At 40.4% G+C, this 22,267-nt stretch overlaps 1 protein-coding gene across 5 annotated transcripts in view; it reads left to right on the top strand.

The window, feature by feature from the left end:
* The first annotated feature begins 7,303 nt into the window (after positions 1-7,303).
* The window catches only part of GPAT2 (glycerol-3-phosphate acyltransferase 2, mitochondrial), a 55,813-nt gene continuing 40,849 nt past the window's right edge, over positions 7,304-22,267 (top strand). For 2 of the 5 annotated variants that reach the window (XM_087875639.1, XM_087875637.1), the window contains exons 1-4: positions 9,330-9,382; positions 10,871-10,932; positions 19,013-19,126; positions 21,168-21,241. In XM_087875639.1, the coding sequence (XP_087731765.1) occupies positions 19,028-19,126; positions 21,168-21,241 (173 nt within the window). In that variant the 5' untranslated portion in view covers positions 9,330-9,382; positions 10,871-10,932; positions 19,013-19,027. Of the gene's footprint in view, positions 7,455-9,329; positions 9,383-10,870; positions 10,933-19,012; positions 19,127-21,167; positions 21,242-22,267 lie in introns of those variants that run through there. The other 3 variants (XM_087875641.1, XM_087875640.1, XM_087875638.1) reach the window with 2 other exon arrangements.

Raw genomic sequence — 22,267 nt, 5'->3', positions numbered from 1 at the left:
GGTTAATTGTCCTTTAATTTGACCTTAATAGTTTTGAACCTCAGAAACTGACCACCAATATCATGTTGTACAAATTGAAGGGGTCCATGTTTGTGTTTGTATGTGTGTTTGGCGGGGGGGGGGGGTTAGTCAATCCTGACTATAGTATTTCAGGACACATTAGTGCCCATTTCATTTTTGTTTCTTCTTGGTTTTAATCGAAGGCTCTTTTTTAAAAAACCCACTTTTTCTCCTTAAAGGAAAACGTTGCAAACACAACCCCACAACTAAGATGCTGCTATTGATGATTTAAAAGGCCTCCGAGCAAACTTGCTATTTATTCCAAGGTTTTTTTTTTTTCAAAAGGAAACTTTTTTTTTTAATCCTTCAAATGTTTGCTCTCCATCCTGGGTGACGTAGATCGGCTGCAGAGTTTGATCGAGCATTTGCTAAAGTCGATATAGTGTCTGTTGACATCAAAAGGAAATGGGCCTGAGAGGGTAACCTTCACGTCCTCCGCGCCTGAAGTTATGGATTATTGCGGAATTAGCTACTTGGCCAACGCCCTTCATCTAATACATACAAAGAACATTTGCTGGAACTGGGTATGTCTAGTTTAATGAAAATAAGGACCAGGGGAGACATGAGAGCAGTCTTCCAATATCTGAGGGGCTGCCACAATGAGGAGGGGGTCAAGCTATTCTCCAAAGCACCTGAAGGCAGGACAAGAAGCAACGGGTGGAAACTAATCAACGAGAGAAGCAACCTAGAACTAAGGAGGAATTTCCTGACAGTGAGAACAATTAATCAGTGGAACAACTTGCCTCCAGAGGTTGTGAATGCTCCAACACTGGAAGTTTTTACGAAGATATTGGATAACCATTTATCTGAAGTGGTGTAAAGTTTCCTGCCTAAGCAGGGGGTGGATAGAAGACCTCTAAGGGCCCTTCCAACTCTGTTAATCTGTAATCTATAAACCTCTAATGTTCCTTCTATTCTATTCTATTCTATTCTATTCTATTCTATTCTATTCTATTCTATTCTATTCTATTCTATTCTATTCTATTCTACTCTACTCTACTCTACTCTACTCTACTCTACTCTTCTTCTATTCTATTCTATTTTATTCTATTCTATTCTACTCTACTCTACTCTACTCTACTCCTGTTCTGTTCTATTCTATTCTATTCTATTCTATTCTATTCTATTCTATTCTATTCTATTCTATTCTACTCTACTCTACTCTACTCAACTCTACTCTACTCTACTCTTCTTCTATTCTATTCTGTTTTATTCTATTCTATTCTATTCTATTCTATTCTATTCTATTCTATTCTACTCTACTCTACTCTACTCTTGTTCTATTCTATTCTATTCTATTCTATTCTATTCTATTCTACTCTACTCTTCTTCTATTCTATTCTATTCTATTCTATTCTATTCTATTCTATTCTACTCTACTCTACTCTACTCTACTCTTGTTCTATTCTATTCTATTCTATTCTATTCTATTCTATTCTATTCTACTCTACTCTACTCTACTCTTGTTCTATTCTATTCTATTCTATTCTATTCTATTCTATTCTATTCTACTCTACTCTACTCTACTCTACTCTACTTCTATTCTACTCTACTCCCTACTCTACTTCTATTCTATTCTACTCTACTCTACTCTACTTCTATTCTATTCTATTCTACTCTACTCTACTCTACTCTACTCTACTCTACTCTACTCTACTCTACTCTAATTCTATTCTATTCTATTCTACTCTACTCTACTCTACTCTACTCTACTCTACTCTATTCTATCCTATCCTATCCTATCCTATTCTATTCTATTCTATTATTTTATTTTATTCTATTCTACTTCTATTCTACTTCTATCCTACTCTACTCTACTCTACTCTACTCTATTATACACACCACCAGAAGATAAAATAATTCTAAAAGTGATGGAGTGCGCAGAGATGGATAAACTCATGAAAGAAATGCAAGAAAAAGAAGAAACCGACTATTACTTAGTATGGCAAAGATGGTACGACTGGCTGGAGAAAAGGAAAATAAAACAGAACTAGGAACATAACACAAGGAAATAGCTAGATAGGAATTATTTATTTTATTTTATTTTTATTTATTTATTTAATTTAATTTGTATACCGCCCTTCTTCAACAGGACTCAGGGCGGTGAATTGAGTACCAAACAAGAAAACAATAAATCAAAAAGGGAATTTAAGATATCGTTATATATGTAAAGGCGTAGAGATATATAGAGAGGAATATAGTCTACCAATGTGAATATCTAAAATAAGAGAAAGATTTGATATATGTTTACTTGTTGTGTATATCGTATTGTCATATTTGTGTTTGTTTACTCTTTTTTTAATCAAAATAAAAAACTTTAATAAAAAAAGGAATAGAATAGAATAGAATAGAATAGAATAGAATAGAATAGAATAGAGAATGGAGTGGAATGGAATAGAATAGAATAGAATAGAATAGAATAGAATAGAATAGAATAGAATAGAACAGAACAGAACAGAACAGAATAGAATAGAATAGAATAGAATAGAATAGAATAGAATAGAATAGGAAGAGAAGAGAAGGGAAGGGAAGGGAAAGGAATGGAATGGAATGGAATGGAATGGAATAGAATAGAATAGAATAGAATAGAATAGAATAGAATAGAATAGAATAGAATAGAATAGAGAATGGAGTGGAATGGAATGGAATGGAATGGAATGGAATGGAATAGAATAGAATAGAATAGAATAGAATAGAACAGAACAGAACAGAACAGAACAGAACAGAACAGAACAGAACAGAATAGAACAGAATAGAATAGAATAGAATAGAGAATGGAGTGGAATGGAATGGAATGGAATGGAATGGAATGGAATGGAATGGAATAGAATAGAATAGAATAGAATAGAATAGAATAGAATAGAATAGAACAGAACAGAACAGAACAGAACAGAACAGAACAGAACAGAATAGAATAGAATAGAATAGAATAGAACAGAACAGAACAGAACAGAACAGAACAGAACAGAACAGAATAGAATAGAATAGAATAGGAAGAGAAGAGAAGGGAAGGGAAGGGAAAGGAATGGAGTGGAATGGAATGGAATGGAATAGAATAGAATAGAATAGAATAGAATAGAATAGAATAGAATAGAATAGAATAGAATAGAATAGAATAGAATAGAGAATGGAGTGGAATGGAATGGAATGGAATGGAATGGAATGGAATGGAATGGAATAGAATAGAATAGAATAGAATAGAATAGAATAGAATAGAACAGAACAGAACAGAACAGAACAGAACAGAACAGAACAGAATAGAATAGAATAGAATAGAATAGAATAGAACAGAACAGAACAGAACAGAACAGAACAGAATAGAATAGAATAGAATAGAATAGAATAGGAAGAGAAGAGAAGGGAAGGGAAGGGAAAGGAATGGAGTGGAATGGAATGGAATGGAATAGAATAGAATAGAATAGAATAGAATAGAATAGAATAGAATAGAATAGAATAGAATAGAATAGAATAGAATAGAATAGAGAATGGAGTGGAATGGAATGGAATGGAATGGAATGGAATGGAATGGAATGGAATAGAATAGAATAGAATAGAATAGAATAGAATAGAACAGAACAGAACAGAACAGAACAGAACAGAACAGAATAGAATAGAATAGAATAGAATAGAATAGAACAGAACAGAACAGAACAGAACAGAACAGAACAGAACAGAATAGAATAGAATAGAATAGAATAGAATAGAATAGAATAGAGAATGGAGTGGAATGGAATGGAATGGAATGGAATGGAATGGAATGGAATGGAATGGAATGGAATAGAATAGAATAGAATAGAATAGAATAGAATAGAATAGAACAGAACAGAACAGAACAGAACAGAACAGAACAGAACAGAATAGAATAGAATAGAATAGAATAGAACAGAACAGAACAGAACAGAACAGAACAGAACAGAACAGAACAGAACAGAATAGAATAGAATAGAATAGGAAGAGAAGAGAAGGGAAGGGAAGGGAAAGGAATGGAGTGGAATGGAATGGAATGGAATAGAATAGAATAGAATAGAATAGAATAGAATAGAATAGAATAGAATAGAATAGAATAGAATAGAATAGAATAGAGAATGGAGTGGAATGGAATGGAATGGAATGGAATGGAATGGAATGGAATGGAATAGAATAGAATAGAATAGAATAGAATAGAATAGAACAGAACAGAACAGAACAGAACAGAACAGAACAGAATAGAATAGAATAGAATAGAATAGAATAGAATAGAACAGAACAGAACAGAACAGAACAGAACAGAACAGAATAGAATAGAATAGAATAGAATAGGAAGAGAAGAGAAGGGAAGGGAAGGGAAAGGAATGGAATGGAATGGAATGGAATCAATCCTAAGCTACAAATATTCTCCTTTATTGCCTCCGTTCTCAGTCTGGCTACAGACGGCAGTTAAAACTTCATCAGAATATAAGCAAACTAGAGTAAAAATAAACCGATGTAATAATCTTAGATCAGCCGCGGAAGAACTACATTTACTGTGTTGTGTACGGTAAACACAGCAGTGCTCGGCTCCCTTGTGACAAAGTCGGAAAAGAATTTGCATGATCTTAAATCAATACCCGAACGTGTGTTTTTAATAGACTTGTGCTAACAGAGACTTTCAAACATACAGAGGTCGCATTTTTAGAATTACATCTCAGTGCCGAACCCTGAAGTTTAAAAAAAAGAAAAGAAAAAGAAAATTGAAGACATCATTATGGTGGGTTTATTCAGAAACCCCAGCTGAAAATCAGAATGATGAAAATACCAGAAGTGGGACAAGGCAAATTTAATGCAGTTTGCTTTTTTTTCCCCTTTGGGGCAGAAAATTAATGCAAGCCTTAACAATCACAGTCGATCGGAGTAGATCAGAGGTCTTCAAACTTGGCAGCTTTAAGACTTATGGATTTCAACTCTCAGAAGTCCACAAGTCTTGAAGCTGCCAAGTTTGAAGACCTCTGGCGTAGATCCTGCAAAGGTGCATGGCCGTAAAACCAATTATTGCTAGGAGGGTTAATTAAGATTTGCACACCCAGTCTCACGGACGCCCCCCAGGATTAAAATTCATTATGACCAATGCTGCAAATGAAAAGGAGAAGCAATATGTTCATTTATGGTTTGTTGTACTGGCAAGCGTTGTGTTCCCAAATGTTGTGGTTGGCTGTTCTTTGGGGAAAGTATGAATAACTAAGAAGGCATGGGATAATTAATCTCTGCGGGTGCATCTGGGGGCAGGATGGGAAGGGTTGCTCTTGCTCGGTCTTGGAGTGGGTTAAAACATACGAAACTGCGATCTGTGGCAACACCAACTGTTTTGCAAGGGGTTTTCATTCATAAGCGCCGCTGACTTTTTCTTTCTGCGTTTCCTTTGTTTTTTAAAAATCAACGTTAGTTGAGGATGGACTTGGTAACCCAGCTAAAGCTGCCTGTTCATCTATGCAATCAGTCCAAGAAGCATTTATGCTGTATTATTTTGCCTGGAATTATTATTTTCTTCTTCTTCTTCTTCTTCTTCTTCTTCTTCTTCTTCTTCTTCTTCTTCTTCTTCTTCTTCTTCTTCTTCTTCTTCTTCTTCTTCTTCTTCTTCTTCTTCTTCTTCTTCTCCTCTTCCTTCTTCTCCTCCTCTTCTTCCTTCTCCTCCTCTTCTTTTCCTTCCTCCTCTTCTTCTCCTTCTCCTCCTCTTCTTCTCCTTCTCCTCCTCTTGTCCTCCTCTTCTTCTCCTTCTTCTTCTCCTTCCTCCTCTTCTTCTACTTCTCCTCCTCTTCTCCTCCTCCTTTCTTCTTCTCCTTCTTCTTCCTTCTCCCCCTCTTCTTCTTCTCCTTCTGCTCCTCCTTCTTTCTTCTTCATCTTTTCTTCTTCTCCTTCTGCTCCTCCTTCTTTCTTCTTCATCTTTTCTTCTCTTCCTCCTCCTCTTCCTCCTTTCTTCTTCCTCCTTCTTCTTCCTCTTCTTCTTCCTTCTCCTCTTCTCTTTCTCCTTCTGCTCCTCCTCCTTTCTTCTTCTTCCTCTTTTCTTCTCTTCCTCCTCCTCTTCCTCCTTTCTTCTTCTTCTCCTTCTTCTTCCTCTCCTCTTCTTCTTCTCCTTCTGCTCCTCCTTCTTTCTTCTTCTTCCTCTTTTCTCCTCCTCCTCCTCCTCCTTCTTGCCTTTGAGTTCTGGCAACTACTTTGACAAAACCTCCAAATAAGAGGTTCAACTAGAAGACCTCCAAGTTCCCTTCCGGCCCTACGAATCTGTGTCCTATGGTTCAAGTTCACCCAGCTAGCTTTGTGCCAAAGGTGGGACTAGAACTCCCAGTCTCCCGGTTTCTAGGCTGGATCCGTCATCAAACAGGCCCTCTGGAACAGCAAAGGATGACTGGCATCTCCCTCAGGATGAGCTTCCCCCTGATGACACATCCACGTTCCTAGGATTTCTTGGCAACAGGGCAGAGGTGATTCGTCATTTTATTTGGGGATATTTCTTCCCACTTCCTCTGCTCACGTCCTGTCCTGAGATCTTCTGGTGGTCTCCTATCCCAAAGCTAACTAACACAGGAGGAATTCTGGGAGTTGAAGTCCACAAGTCTTAAAGCGGCCAAGGTTGGAGACCCCTGAACTAACAGGCCTGACCCTGAATCCGTCACAATCAGAATCGAGCCGGAAGGGACCTTGGAGGTCTTCTAGTCCAGCCCCTTGCTCAAGCAGGAGATCCTGCTTGATAGATCCTGTCAGAAGGTTGCAAAATTGGATCACACGACCCCCAAGGACACTGCAACCGTCATAAATGCACGGCAGTTGCAAAGAGTTCGAATTTTATTTATTTATTTATTTATTTTTCAAACTTCTATACCGCCCTTCTCCTTTTGGACTCAGGGCGGTGAACAGCCAAGATATAAAAAACATTTATGCATAAAGTTAAAAATAGATTTAAAATAATTAAATGAATTTGGCCCGTAATTTAAAACTTATCAATTTAAAAATCCGTATCAAATTTTAAAACCAACCATTTTGATTACGTGACCATGGGGTTGGGGGAGAATGCTACAAGGGTCGTTAAGTGTGAAAAACAGTCCTGGCTCGCTCTTTTCAGTGCCTTTGTAACTTCGGTCACTAAACGAACGGTCGTTACATCGAGGACTCTCTGTATTTAACCATGGCAGTAGAGGAAGTTTGGCCTGCAGAGGAGGTTCTTGAAGCCTTGTTCTTTACCGCCACCTAGCTGCCACTTTGATTATTGCAGCCCCCCCCAAGTTTTCATTGGGGGGGTTGGAAGGAGGGAAAGTGGAAGAAGTGAAAGCGATTTGAACAAGACCCCCGCCAGTCCCTGGATGGTCCCGTGAGGCCCCTGGCCGAATGCCCGTCCTGAAAGAGAGGGAGAGACGGAGGAACAACGGAAGGAAAGCAAAGGAAAGGTGATAGAAAAGAGGGAAGGGGGGAGAAAGGCAAAGAAAAGGAGAGAAAGAGAAAAGTTTGCAAAGGCAGTGTGGCCATCCGAGGAAAGAGAGAGGGGCGGTAGAAACAAGGGAAGGAAAAGTGATAGAAAAGAGGGAAGGAGAAAGGAAAGGAAAGAAAGAGAAAAGTTTGCAAAGCAGCTTGACTCAATAAAGAGGGAGAGAGAGAGGAACAATGGAAGGAAAACAAAGGAAAAAGTGATAGAAAAGAGAGAAGGCAAGAGAAAGAGAGGGAGAGTAAGGGCAAAGTTTGCAAAGGCAGTGTGGCCATCCAAGGCAAGAGAGAGAGGGAGGAACAAGAGAAGGAAAAAGTGATAGAAAAGAGGGAAGGAGAAAGGAAAGGAAAGAAAAAGTTTGCAAAGCATGACTCAGAGGAAAGAAAGAGAAAGAAAGGGAGGAACAAGGGAAGGAAAAAGTGATAGAAAAGAGAGAAGGAAAGAGAAAGAGAGGGAAAGAAAGAGCAAAGTTTGCAAAGGCAGTGTGGCCATCCGAGGAAAGAGAGAGAGGGAGGAACAAAGGAAGGAAAAAGTGATAGAAAAGAGAGAAGGAGAAAGGAAAGAAAAAGTTTGCAAAGCAGCGTGACTCAGAGGAAAGAAAGAGGGAGGAAGGGAGGAAAAAGGAAGGAAAAAGCGATAGAAAAGAGAGAAGGAAGGAGAAAGGAAAGGAAAGAAAGAGAAAAGGTTGCAAAGCAGCGTGACTCAGAGGAAAGAAAGAAAGAAAGAAAGAAAGAAAGAAAGAAAGAAAGAAAGAAAGAAAGAAAGAAAGAAAGAGGGACGGAGAGAGAGGGAGGAACAAAGGAAGGAAAAAGTGATAGAAAAGAGAGAAGGAAGGAGAAAGGAAAGAAAGAGAAAAAGTTTGCAAAGCAGTGTGACTCAGAGGAAAGAAAGAGGGAGGGAGGGAGGGGGAGAGAGAGAGAGAGGGAGGAACAAAGGAAGGAAAAAGTGATAGAAAAGAGAGAAGGAAGGAGAAAGGAAAGAAAGAGAAAAAGTTTGCAAAGCAGTGTGACTCAGAGGAAAGAAAGAGGGAGGGAGGGAGGGGGAGAGAGAGAGAGAGGGAGGAACAAAGGAAGGAAAAAGTGATAGAAAAGAGAGAAGGAAGGAGAAAGGAAAGAAAGAGAAAAAGTTTGCAAAGCAGTGTGACTCAGAGGAAAGAAAGAGGGAGGGAGGGAGGAAAAAGGAAGGAAAAAGCGATAGAAAAGAGAGAAGGAAGGAGAAAGGAAAGGAAAGAAAGAGAAAAGGTTTGCAAAGCAGTGTGACTCAGAGGAAAGAAAGAGGGAGGGAGGGAGGAAAAAGGAAGGAAAAAGTGATAGAAAAGAGAGAAGGAAGGAGAAAGGAAAGAAAGAGAAAAAGTTTGCAAAGCAGCGTGACTCAGAGGAAAGAAAGAGGGAGGAAGGGAGGAAAAAGGAAGGAAAAAGCGATAGAAAAGAGAGAAGGAAGGAGAAAGGAAAGGAAAGAAAGAGAAAAAGTTTGCAAAGCAGCGTGACTCAAAGGAAAGAAAGAAAGAAAGAAAGAAAGAAAGAAAGAAAGAAAGAAAGAAAGAAAGAAAGAGGGACGGAGAGAGAGGGAGGAACAAAGGAAGGAAAAAGCGATAGAAAAGAGAGAAGGAAGGAGAAAGGAAAGGAAAGAAAGAGAAAAAGTTTGCAAAGCAGCGTGACTCAGAGGAAAGAAAGAAAGAAAGAAAGAAAGAAAGAAAGAAAGAAAGAAAGAAAGAAAGAAAGAAAGGAGGGAGGAGGAGAGAGAAAAGCCTGCGCGGCGTCGGGGAAGCAGCGGCCGCCCTTTAAAAGCCCAGCGGGCTCGGGGAGCGCGGCGCAGGGGAGCCGCGTGGAGCCTCGGCGCCGCCCTCGGGAGAGGCCGAGGCCCCGGCAGGCTGGCAGGAGGAGCGGCCGTCGGGTGGGTGGCTTCGGCTGCTTTGCAGGGCCGCCTCTTTCCTTCCTTCCTTCCTTCCAATTATTTATTACAAAATATTTTATGATATAATAGTATAATAGTATAATAAATATGTTAAATATGTTATGTAATTTTGTTAAGAATCTGCTGTTGAAATTGAACGTTTAATAGGGTTTAATGAACGCTTAATATAGAAAAAAAAAGAATATTATTATAATAGAGGAACCCTGACCCTATAGATAGATAGATAGATAGATAAATAGATAGATAGATATAGATATGATACCATGCAATATAATGAGTTTTATTCCGTTTTAATGAGTTTTCACATATGTTTAATTTGTATTTTAATATGTTTTTAATCTGGTTTGATTTTAGTTGTTGTGACACGCCCTGAGTCCTATGGAGATAGGGCAGCATACAAATCAAATTAAATAAATAAATAATCAATAGAGAATATTTGGTTGAAGTTCAGCTCATTTGGCCTTGACCTTTTTGAAGAAAAATGGGATTATTGAGAGTTTTACCCCAAATTTTCCCCTTCATCCCTTCCTTTCATCATTCCTCCCTCTTTCTTTCTTTCTTTCTTTCTTTCTTTCTTTCTTTCCTTCCTTCCTTCCTTCCTTCCTTCCTTCCTTCCTTCCTCCCCTCCTTCCTTCCTTCTTTTTCTTTCCTTCCTTCTTTCCTTCCTTCCATCCATCCATCCATCTATCTATCCTAGATGGAAAATTAACTGTAAAAAAACAAAAGAGGAGATTTTTTTTTAAAAAAAGTTTTTTATTTTTAAACAAAACTTAAAACCACCATCATCCATTACCATTACAGAAAGTGTATTGATCGGTTACAAATCTTTTATGCTTAATCCCATATCCATATTCTCATTTACCAATTATTTAACAATGGCTTATCTCCCATAAAAAAAAAAACCCGCTTTATGTATTTTATTATTACATCCATTTCATATTTCATTTCCATGCTTTTATTATCTAGCCATGGGCAAAATAAGTCCCATATCAAGTAATATTGTTTATCTTCCTGTTCTCTAATTTCAAATGTCAATTTGCTCATTTCAGCACATTCCAAAATTTTCTTAATAACATCATCATCAGTAGGTCTCTTCTCTCCTTTCCAGTTTTTAGCAAATACAATTCCAAGAGGAGATTTTTTTTTTTTTTTTAAGCATAAGGGGAAATATTTTAAAGGGGTTTTAGAAGGTCTGAGTTGGATGCCAAAATTTCCACCGTTTTTTGTTTTGTTGATAATTCAAACCTGGTGATTTGTGCCTCAAGTGAGGGTATTGGGTTGACCTGTATGTTTTCTGGATCATTGCAAGCAAAAAGGGGAAAAAAAAAACTTCTTTTTTTGGTTGTTTTGATAGGTGACTCTGAAAACCACTTGCACTTTTTCCTTTTTCAAATTTCGGAAGGATGTTTTCTCTCCTTCGGTTTTCCAAACCTTTCTTGACATCACTTCTCTGTTTCTCTTTTGCAGCAATTTAAGGATACAAGTAGTCAGCGACACAATGAGGACTAATTGAGCCTGCAATTCCGGTGGTAAGTTGTGATCGTTGTTAAGCAGGTCATCACATGCCAACACCTGATTTTACAACCTTTCCGCGGTGGTCATTAAACAAGCCTGACGGTCATAAAGCGGACACTACAATTGTGAAGCAACACGTTGCTTGCTATGGGGCATCTTTGCACTGATTGTGGGGCGCTGCAGAGAGCTGTATTTATTTATTTTTTTGGTGTGCCTGATGGATAGCAGAAAAACTCTTTACCTTGCGATATCAACCCTATTATAATTGGTTCCCGCGGGAATGTAAATTTTAACCGGTAACTAAAACCCCGTTTGAGAAGGAATAGCTCTGCCTTTGTTCAAAGCTATCAGATGCCTCTGAAATGTTAATGTGCATTGAACAGGAAGTTTTTAAAAAAAAACCCGGAGTCTTAACAGCTATCCAAATAATATAGATTTTCAGGAACACCTTTTGGAGTGGGAAAAGCTGGACCGCTTAATGAGGAAGATCAACTGGGTAATAATGAGACCTGTTTACATTTCGCATGATGGTGGGGCCCCTTTGAAGACACTGGATCTATTCAAAGGATCAATTCTTTAATCAATCAGGGACCGTAGGGTCATCTAGTCCAGCCCTTTGTTCAAGCAGGAGATTCTATACCACATCAGACAAATGGCTGTCCAGTCTCTTCTTAAAAACCTCCGCTGATGGAGCGCCCACGATTTCTGGTGGCAAGCTGTTCCACGGGTTAATTGTCTTCACTGTTAGGAAGTTTCTCCTTAATTCCAGGTTGCTTCTCTCCTTGGTTAGTTTCCAACCATTGTTTCTTGTCCTGCCTTCTTTGGTGCTCTGGAGAATAATTTGACTCCCTCTTCTTTGGGGCAGCCCCTCAAATACTGGAATACTCCTATCATGTTACCCCTAATTCTTCTTTTCTTCAAACTAGCCAGACCCAAATCCTGCAGCTGTTCTACCTATGGATTAGTCTCCAGGCCTTTGATCATTTTAGTTGCTCTTCTCTGAACTTTTTCCAAAGTCTCAACATCGTTTTTGTAGTATGAGTGACCAAAATTGGTTGCATTACTCCAGGTGTGCTCTTACTAAGGCTTTATAAAGTGGTACTAATACTTTATTGGATCTTGATTCTATGCCTCTGTTTATAAATCCAGAATTGTACTGTATTCTATGAGTGACTTACCCATAAAGCTATTCTATTGTTGCTCAAATTTGGTCATTTTATGATGTGTGAACTTCTCGAAGTTGGTAGGTTTGAGAAACGCTGAGCTATACGAGAAGATGCACGCCATAAAACCATAAGAGTCCTAGGGTTGGAAGGGATCTTGGAGGACATCTAGTACAACCCCCTGCCCAAGACAAAGGACCAGGGGTGAAATGCTCCCGGTTCCAACCGGATCGCCCGATCCGGTAGTGATGGCGGCAGGTGGTTCGGAGAACCGGTAGGAAAAATCCCTGCGCCCCCACCCCCATGCCCAGCTGAGCCACGAGATCATCAGAGGCTGTTTTTTTTTTACTTTTAAAAGCATTTTTTCTACCACCTCTTCGGCCGAAAAAAGGCTTTTAAAAGTAAAAAAAAAAAGCCTCTGATGATCATGCTGCTTAGCTGGGATCGTCAGAGGCTTTTAAAAGCATTTTTTCTACAACCTCTTGGCCGAAAAAATGCTTTTAAAAGCCTCTGACGATCCCAGCTGAGTTGCCTGATCGTCAGAGGCTTTTTTTTTTTACTTTTAAAAGCATTTTTTCAGCCAAAGAGGTTGTTGAAAAAATGCTTTTAAAACCCTCTGACGATCCCAGCTGAGTTGCCTGATCGTCAGAGGCTTCTAAAAGCATTTTTTTCCTGCAAACTCTTAAGGTTGTAGAAAAAATGCTTTTAAAAGTAAAAAAAAAAAAAAAAGTTGGCCATGCCCACACACACCAAGCCACGCCCACAGAACCGGTAGCAACAAATTTTAGATTTCACCCCTGCAAAGGACCTTATTACATCTCACACAAAGGGCTGTGCAGGGTTTTTTTTTTTAATTGAAAAACTCCAGGGACGGAGCACGCAAAACATTTTTCCAGCAAGCAAAGCCTCCTGCACATGTGAGTTGCTGGAAGGATCCCTTGCAAAATAATTTTTAAAAAATTGCTTCCGGGGAGTGTCGATGCCCTTACTAGCTTTAAAATTCTGCAGAGAATACAATAGAGCAGGGGTCCCCAACTTTGGCAGCTTTAAGACTTGAGGACTTCAGCTCCCATAACTCTGGGAGTTGAAGTCCACAAGTCTTAAAAGTTGCCAAGGTTGGAGACCCCTGCAATAGAGTTAGAGACTTCTACAAATAATTACAGCGAAGTATCTTATTCCCTTTTTGGCATGTGGTGCCAAAATAGCAGAGAGCAAAATCCATTTTGTTGCATTGGATTTTTATTTATTTATTTATTTTTTTAAAAAAAAAGCTGTATGTGACCTTTTCCTTGGAATCATTCAAATCACTTCCAGGCATGCAAAGAGGAATGTTTTGCTTTTGTGCCATTTCCCCAAGGAGCCTTCGTAACTTGCAAAAGGCAATAAATGTAAATCCGTTTATTTGATCTCGGTTCACCCCCCCCAAGCCCATCTAACTTCCTTAGCTAATTCTCCTGCATTGAAGTGGGGGGGTGGGCGGGAAAAAATGAAAACAGTTTTTGGGGCAGAAAGACACTGCATAAAGTTAATTCGCACGATTAGAAAAAGCAAAGGGAGAAGAGCCTTGGTGGCGCAGCAGACTAAAGCACTGCTAAGATAACACCAGCTGCCTGCAATTACTGCGAGTTCGAATCTCACCAGGCTCAAGGTTGACTCAGCCTTCCATCCTTCCGAGGTAGGTAAAATGAGGACCCGGATTGTGGGGGCAATAAGCTGACTTTGTATAAAAAAAGAACACCGCTTGTTGGGGGGGGCGCAAAAGCCCTACTAAGCAGGTATATACAAAAGTATGAAGGCTATTGCTTAACGCATTGTAAGCCGCCCTGAGTCTCAAAATTTCCGTTGGCCCCAGGAGTGGGGAGGGAATGGGGATTTTGCAGTATCCTTCCCCCTGGAGTGGGGTGGGAATGGAGATTTTACAGTATCCTTCCCCTGCCACGCCCACCAAGCCACGCCCACAGAACCGGTAGTAAAAAAAAAATTGGATTTTACCACTGCTTTAATTTTGTTAGGCCATAAAATAACTTTTTAAAAAAAGTATGCCTACATTTTTGTTTTTCTTGCCGTATTGGCTTTCTATACCTCCACATTTGCAGGTATGATATTTGCGAAAACTTTTATTTTTCTAAGCCCGCCTTACTTTTTTTTTCTCCCTTCCCTCCCTCCGTGTTATAATAATCCATCATTTCTCTAGGCACTGGGTTCATTTGCCATGCAAAGATCGGTTCAGGGGGGGAATGTTATTACTGATATGTATAATTATCCTCCGGCAGCAGATGAAAGAGGTCGGGAGCGTTGCTACGTGAGGAATAACTGCGGAAAAAGAAAATAATATATTTGCATTCCTCTTTATGGCATTGAATGAGATGTTGGACACAGTGGTCGCTGCAGTTGTTAAGTTATAAGTTGCCAAGGTTGGGCACTCCTGCAATAAAAGCATTCACTCAGATTTCCAAAGGCTCCCTAGTGATGGAGGGCAGGTCTTAAGGGTATGTGGGAATGACCTTGAAAAGTTGGCCCAGAGAGGCCCCCAAGGGGACAGTCAGGTAAGGGACACCTGAGTCTACAGAAGGACCAAGGGCGGGATTTCCCCCCCCCCTTCCCCTAATTTTGGGGGTAAAGAAAATGGGAGGAGAATTGTACTTCCACACTTGGAAAGATTCGGTTGTTGCAAACCTTACCATAAAGTACAATGAGCTCATCTGGTTGTCTGGAAATTGAGTCAGGGCAACTGAAAAAGCTACAGGACAGAACAACAGAACAGAACAGAAGAGATTAGAAGAGAGAAAAAGAATAGAATAGGGAAATGGAAGGGAAGGGAAGAGAATGGAAGAGAATAGGAATAATTTTATTGGATGGAAAGGAAGGAGAGAAAGAGGAAGAAAAGAAGCAAAGGAGAGAAAGGATGGAAAGGAAGGAGAGAAAAAGGAAGGAAAGGAGAGAAAGAATGGAAAGGAATGAGAAAGGAAGGAAGGAAAGAAAGGAAGGAGAGGAAGGAAGGAAAGGAGAGAAAGGATGGAAAGAGAGAAAAAGGAAGAAAAGCAAGGGATGGAAAGGAAGGGGAGAAAAGGAAGGAAGGAAAGAAGGATGGAAAGGAGAGAAAAAGGAACGAAAGGAAGAGAAAAAGGAAAGGAGAGAAAGGATGGAAAGGAAGGAGAGGAAGGAGAGAAAGGAAGGAGAGAAAGAGGAAGAAAAGCAAAGGAGAGAAAGGATGGAAAGGAAGGAGAGAAAAAGGAAGGAAAGAAGGAGAGAAAGAATGGAAAGGAACGAGAGAAAGAGGAAGGAAGGAAAGAAAGAAAGAGAAAGAGGATGGAAAGAAAGGAAGGAAGGAAGATCAGTCTCCTGCCTTGGGCGAGGGGTTGGACCAGAAGACCTCCGAAGTCTATGAACCCGACCTCTTCCTCTGATATCGTTCGGGCTTCATTCGCTTCTGAATGAGCCTCTGTAAATCCAAGGTCAGATCTTTCCTTGGTGGTTAGTTTGCCAGGTGGGAGATTATGAATGGTGTGGAGGCAGCTGCATTCAGCAAACACCTTCCTGAGGCTGTTGTGAACAAATACTTCCCCTCCTCCTCCTCCTCCCCCTCCCCTTTTTCCTTGCATTATATGATAATAACGTGGTCTCCTCCGTTCTCATGCACAAGACGTGGGAACCCAGGAGTGGGAAGGAAAAGAAACAAAAGGGAAGGTTTTGAAAGAGGAAGTGGGACCGTAGCATTTTTCTGGGCTCCTCGAGATTGGAATCAAGGTGGATTTTGAATAGGTTGCTGGCCGGTTAGGAGGGTTCGACTTGGACCTGATCCCACCAAGCATTGTTGTGCTAAGTTCACAAGCTCTTAACACAATCTTCAGCCTGCTGCTGCCTTCATCGTCGTTTTAACAGGGAAGCTAAATGGCACGGCTGGTTTTTTTTTCTCCTCCCCCAAAGGAATAATAGATCAAACCTCCCTGTTGTGCAGCTGTATGCGTTTGTTTCTATACCACTTTTGTTGTGTGTACGCATATGGGTAATTTTCTGAAAGGCCCAGAACAAAAAACCCCCTCACTTTTTATTCTTCTAGACCCCCCTGATAACTGTAGGAATGTTGGTGGTGCACAAACGGTGTACAGCAGTCACAACATAAAACATTACCTTGGATTAAAACTCTATAAAACAGAGAGGGAAAGAAAGAGAGAGGAGGGAGGGAGGGAGGGAGGCAGAGAGGAAAGAAAGAAAGAGAGAAAGAGAAAGAGAAAGATAGAAAGAAGGAGAAGGATAGAAAGAGAGAAAGAAGGAGAAAAAAAAAGAAAAAGAGAGAAAGGAGAAAGGGAGGGAGACAGGAAAGAAAGAAAAAAAGAAAAAGGAGAAAAAGCGATAGAAAGAGGGAGGGAGGGACAGAGGAAAGAAAGAGAAAGAAAGAAAAAAGGAAGGAGAAAGAGAAAGAAAAAGATAGAAAGAGGGAGGGATGGAGAGAGGAAAGAAAAAGAAAGGAAGAAAGAAAAAGAAGGAAAGAAGGGAGGAGAAAGAAAGAAAAAGAAAAAGATAGAAAGTGAAAGGGAGGGAGGGATGGAGAGAGGAAAGAAAAAAGAAAAAGAAACAGAAGGAAAGAAAAGGGAGGAGAAAGAAAGAAAGAAAAAGAAAAATGATAGAGAAAGGAGGGAGGGAGGGAGGGAGAGAGGAAAGAAAAAGAAAGGGAAGGAAGGAAGAAAGAAAAAGAAGGAAAGAAAGAAAGGAGGAGAAAGAGAAAAAGAAAAAGATAGAAAGTGAAGGAGGGAGGGATGGAAAGAGGAAAGAAAAAAGAAAGAAAGAAAAACAAGGAAAGAAAGAAGAGAGGAGAAAGAAAGAAAGAGAAAGGAGGGAGGGAGAGAGAGGAAAGAAAAAGAAAGGAAGGAAGAAAAAGAAAAAGAAGGAAAGAAAGAAGGGAGGAGAAAGAAAAAGAAAAAGAAAGAGAAAGGAGGGAGGGATGGAGAGAGAAGAAAGAAAGAGAAAAAAAGAAAAAAAAAGAGAGAGAGAGAGAGAAAGGCTGTAGAACTGTTCTTGGGTGTTTCCCCCACCCCAAAAAAAGCAGAGTAGTTGTTTATGTGTAGGAGAATCTCTTTCCACCAACACATACACAACATGATGGCGCCCTGTCTGGGGGGGGGTCTCGCTTTGTACCCCATCGACCGAGTGGGTGTCTGGGAGTACCTGACTTATGACCGTTTTTCACACTTGCGACCATAGTAAGCAACCCCGTGGTTATGTGATCGAAATCCAGACGCTTGGCAACTGATTCATATTTATGACGATTTGCAGTGTCCCTGCATTGACCAGCAAAGTCAACGTGGAAAGCCAGATTCACTTAACAACCGGGTTACCAGCTTTCAACAACTGCAATGATTCACTTAACGGTGGCAAGAGAAGTCGTAAAATGAGGCAAAACTCCCTTAACGAATATCTCCTTCAGCAACCTACATTTTGGGCTCAATTCGGGGGACATAAGTCAAGGTCTACCTGTACTAATAAGAAAAAGGGTGGAAAAAATCCCCCCCTGAAAAAAGATAGAAAGAAAAAGAAATTTCCCTTTTCGTCTCGTATAATAAACATATTCACTGTTCTGAATTTATCACCGTCTCGTGAAGCAGAATCAGATGCATCTGGTCGATACATCTTCATTCCATCCCTCGCCCCGATTTTTGTAAACTCATCTCTAAATCTTAAGTTCTCCTTAAAACTCTTAAGCTCTCCTTAATAACCAACAAAGGTCCAGCGAAAATTAACATAAATACCTAAAATCCTAAGTATATAATCCCCCTTTTCCATTTAATCTAACTCCCCTTCCGCCTCCTCTAAAGAATTAAACACTGCAACGAAAAAGAAAACAAATTAGAAATAATAACCCCTTATTTACATATTCAGAATTTAAATATTATAAAACTAATCCATCCACCCCACCGTTCAAACAATTTCCAAGAGAAACAATCCAGGCCAAGTTAACCATTAAGCATTACCCCCCAGATAGCAACCCATTATTTAACCACAATCGAATAAACCAATTTTGTATTTTTTTTTCCCTTCTTTCTTCCTGCCCTCCTTAAATCTCATAGATAATGCCTGTTTTCTTCTCATGTTTTTTGCCTCTTCTCTTGAAGTTCTAATCATCTTTATCCAAGCCCTTTGGTAACTTCCATGAAATAATCCCAGTTAAAATCTCTTATATTTCAATTTGAGAATCTTTGGAAACATTATTTGTACGATCATCCAATTCAGGGTTGAAATGCTCCAGGTTCTCACCAGATTTATATGCCGCTCTTCTCCGGAGACTCAGGGCGGCTTACAATGCGTTAAGCAATAACCTTCCTACTTTTGTATATACCTGCTTAGTAGGGCTTTCGGCCCCCCCTAAGCGGTGCTCTTTTTTATACAAAGTCAGTTTATTTGCCCCCACAATCCGGGTCCTCATTTTACCTACCTCGAAAGGATGGAAGGCTGAGTCAATCTTGAGCCTGGTGAGATTTGAACTCGCAGTAATTGCAGGCAGCTGGTGCTAGTTAACAGCACTTTAGTCTGCTGCGCCACCAAGGCTCTTTTTGTTCTGTTACATAGCTTCTGTTATTCAGAAGTTGTGGGAGCTTCATCACTGGAAGCTTTCAAGGAGAGACTGGACTGCCCTCTGTCAGAAATGGTGGAGGGTCTCTTGCCTGGGTCGAGGGGTTGGACTAGATGACCTCCAAGGTCCCTTCCAACTCTGTTATTCTCTGTTCTACATTGCATCTTCCGTACTTTTTTTTCGAAAAGTACACAGAGGGGTTAAAAACAACAGAAACATTTGGACTTCTTGATGGATTCCTGCTGGAGGCAATCTACTGCAGCAAAACATTCTTTGTCTAACACTATTGTTAAAAAAAACGATTGTTTTGTCAATGTTGTGATTTCCACGTGACTAATTAAAAGTTGTTGGATTCTCCCTCAGGTGCAAATCTTGACCATGGACTCGGGGGTCAACCTGGACATCGTCAGACCTTATTTGGGCAAATACCGGTCCTTTGTTGGGCGCTGCTGCCAAAAATGCACCTCGAAGAGCTGGGTAAGGAATTGATGGAAAGGGACGGATAAAGAAAGCTTTTGCTCGATTCTATCCAAAATCTATTTTTTTTTTTTAGTTCGGCGTTTTATTCCGCTTTTATTGGGTTCCCACGCTGCTGACGAGCCAATTTGGAAAGAACTCGATTTTCTTGAATTCCTGTTGCTTCCTTTTTAAAAAAATTTTCTTTAGAATTGGGGTGGGAGAGTTAACACAAGTCCAAAACTGGTCTCTTTTTTGGGGTCCCAGTATATTTATTTTTATAACGTCCTTGAAATTTCCAAGCCATCAAAAGGAGGAAATTAGTGCAGAGACAATACCTCAACTTACGACCGTTGGTTTAACAACATTTCAAAGTTACAACCGTTTCAGAAACAACGACTTACAATCCCTCCTCGAAGTTAACCCCCCCCAATTAAATGTTCACAATTCGGGCCCTTGGCCACTGCCTCGCTTTTATGACCGTCGCAGCATTTAATGGTCATGTGATCACGATTTCCAACTAGCTTCTGAGAAGCAGAGTCAATGGGGAAGCCAGATTCATTTAATGACCACATGGTTCTCTTAACAACCACAGTAAAAATGGTTGGAAAATCTGGTCTGGTCACCTGATAACTCATTTAAGAACTGCATCTTTTAGCAAGTTGCATGTTGGGGATGATCTGTATAGAGATAGTGGGTGGCCTCGGTTCTTGGCTTGGATAGTACGATAAGCAATAATTAGTTAATCAATTGAATTTTAGAGTTGAAAGAGGTTAGTTGGATTTTCAAATCCGTACCTAGGATAACTCTGATTAAAATGTTTCAGACAAAGATTTTTTTAGCCTCTGTTTGAGGCAAGGGGAGGCTAATTCCCTACTAAACTGTTTTTTTTTTCTTTTAAGTGGTTTTTCTTTTAAGGATAGTTGATTGGGGAATTCTGGGAGTTGAAGTCCACGCATCTTAAAGTTGGCCAACATTGGGAGGCCCTGTTCTAGAACATCTAGCATATCACTTACAGCAACACCACTTAGATTTATATACTGCTTCACGGTGCTTTTACAGCCCTCTCTAAGTGATTTACAGTCAGCCTATTACCCCCAACAATCTGTGTCCTCATTTTATCCACCCCGGAAGGATGGAAGGCTGAGTCAACCTTGAGCCAGTCAGGATCGAACTCCAGAAGCGGCACGGCGTGACTGGCTGGGAAAATGCCGGGCTCCAACGAGCTCGGCAAAAACCAGCCAGACGAACCGACACCGGAGGGGTCTTTGGACTGAAGCTGTCCTGTAGGGACAGCGAAGAAAGAGAGGCAGCTCGGTGTCTAAAGAGGGACAGGCAAGTCCCTTGGATAGCCCGAGAAACTCTCTCCGAGCCAGTGATGGGCAGCGATCAGAGTGAATCGCCATGAAGCTGGAGCCTCTGGAGCAAGCGATGTGCAGGAGGGAAGATTTGGACAGAGTGCTGGTGTTGGGTGAGTGATTGGCTAACCCACAGAGAATAAAAAGAAAATTCTAAATATTTTTAATTACTAAACTATTACTAAAATTACCCCGGCGTGGAAATTGCGGCTAAATAGCGGCGGGGGGAGATGGCGGATGGAAAGAGAAAGCGAGAATGAGAAGCGCGCCATAGAAGAACCCGAATAAAGAATTAAAAGTGATTGACAAATGGAAATGGAAATCTGGAACTTGGATTCAATTTGGATTGGATTATAAACTGATTGGTGGTATATAAAAGTGAAAGAAGAGGTGAAAACTGGCTGAGTCTACCTTGAGCCTGGTGAGTTTCGAACTGCCAAATTGCAGGCAGCCAGCAGTCAGCAGAAGGAGCCTGCAGTACTGCACTCTAACCACTGCGCCACCGTGGCTCAATGGAGAAAGCTTATGGAGAGAGAAAGCTCAGCTCCCTTGTTCTGGGTTAGGAAGATCTTAATCATTTGTAGTAAACTTGTGTTGCGTTTCTCTCTTGTAGCTAGGAGAAGAGAGAAGGAAGGCTCTTTGGAGGCCAGAAGAGCAGAAGAGCTGCTGTCTTTAAATTCTGTCTCTTTTTTTTTGATCTGCAGGGATTTTTCTTTCACAAGCACCTGGCCTCCATGGGATTTTGCAATGTGATCAAGATAACGGAAGAAAACACCAGGTGAGTTGAGGAGAGGAGAGGTGGATGAGCGCAACGCATTCGATTCCTACTCACGGTTAGGCTTGCAAAGTGGTTTGGCTTCCACCTTGGTGTATACGTCTCCTACCACGCTCGGAGGATGTTGATTTCAATTTCAAATCTTTATTGTCAGTGCACACACACAGCATATGCGCAATGAGGTTGGTTGAGCTCCCTCAGTGCAGCCCCCGCCCCCAACACAATACAACTCACAGTGAAGACAGAGAGTCCCTAACCCAATAAATCCTATTAACAAAACAACCAGTCCTATTGTAGCAGTGTGAACATGTTACCCGTTGCACCGGCCCTGCAGTCCATCATACTACGTAGTTATGATGTTATTTCTCATTCAGGAGTCTGACAGAGTAAAAACTGTTCTTCAGCCTGTTCACTCTTCTAAGGCAATCATAACGAATGATTGAAAGTCAAGGGTTACCTATATTGGTGTACAGAACCTGGATTTTATGCTTGTCCATGGTTAATGTTCTCCATCGTCTGTCCTGGGTTTACAACTTTTTTCCCCTGGAATATTATTTTCATTCTTGTTTACAGCCAGATTTTTAATCTCTAGAACTGCCTTCCAGTTTAGCTTTCTGGATAAGATTTGCAAAACTCTTGCCCAAAACATTTCTTCCGACATGTATAACGGTTAAGTCATCAGGCTAGAAAACAGGAGACAGTGAGTTCTAGTCCAATTATTGGGGCACTTGGTACCATGTCCAAGAATTTTATAAGGTACATCAGCAAATTGCAACTTCCTGCAATAACACCAGCAGAACTGCAAAAAACGGTGCTACTTGGAGCGTCGTACATCTTACGAAGGTCCTTGGTTGATCCCTAGGACGCTGGCAGCAACCCGTATCAACCATTAGCATCAGTCAATGGTATTTGTGATGCATTTTTGAATGTTCAGTTGATTGGGTTTCATGTTTAATGAATAAAGTAAATAATAATAATAACAACAACTTTATTGTCATTGTACATGTATACACAGTATACCCATACAAC

This window comes from Pantherophis guttatus, chromosome 9 (genome assembly GCF_059756535.1).
Source record: "Pantherophis guttatus breed Tessera chromosome 9, ASM5975653v1, whole genome shotgun sequence".
Lineage (NCBI taxonomy): Eukaryota > Metazoa > Chordata > Lepidosauria > Squamata > Colubridae > Pantherophis > Pantherophis guttatus.
Note: the sequence above shows the minus strand (reverse complement) of the source record. Positions and strands in the feature narration are given on the sequence as shown.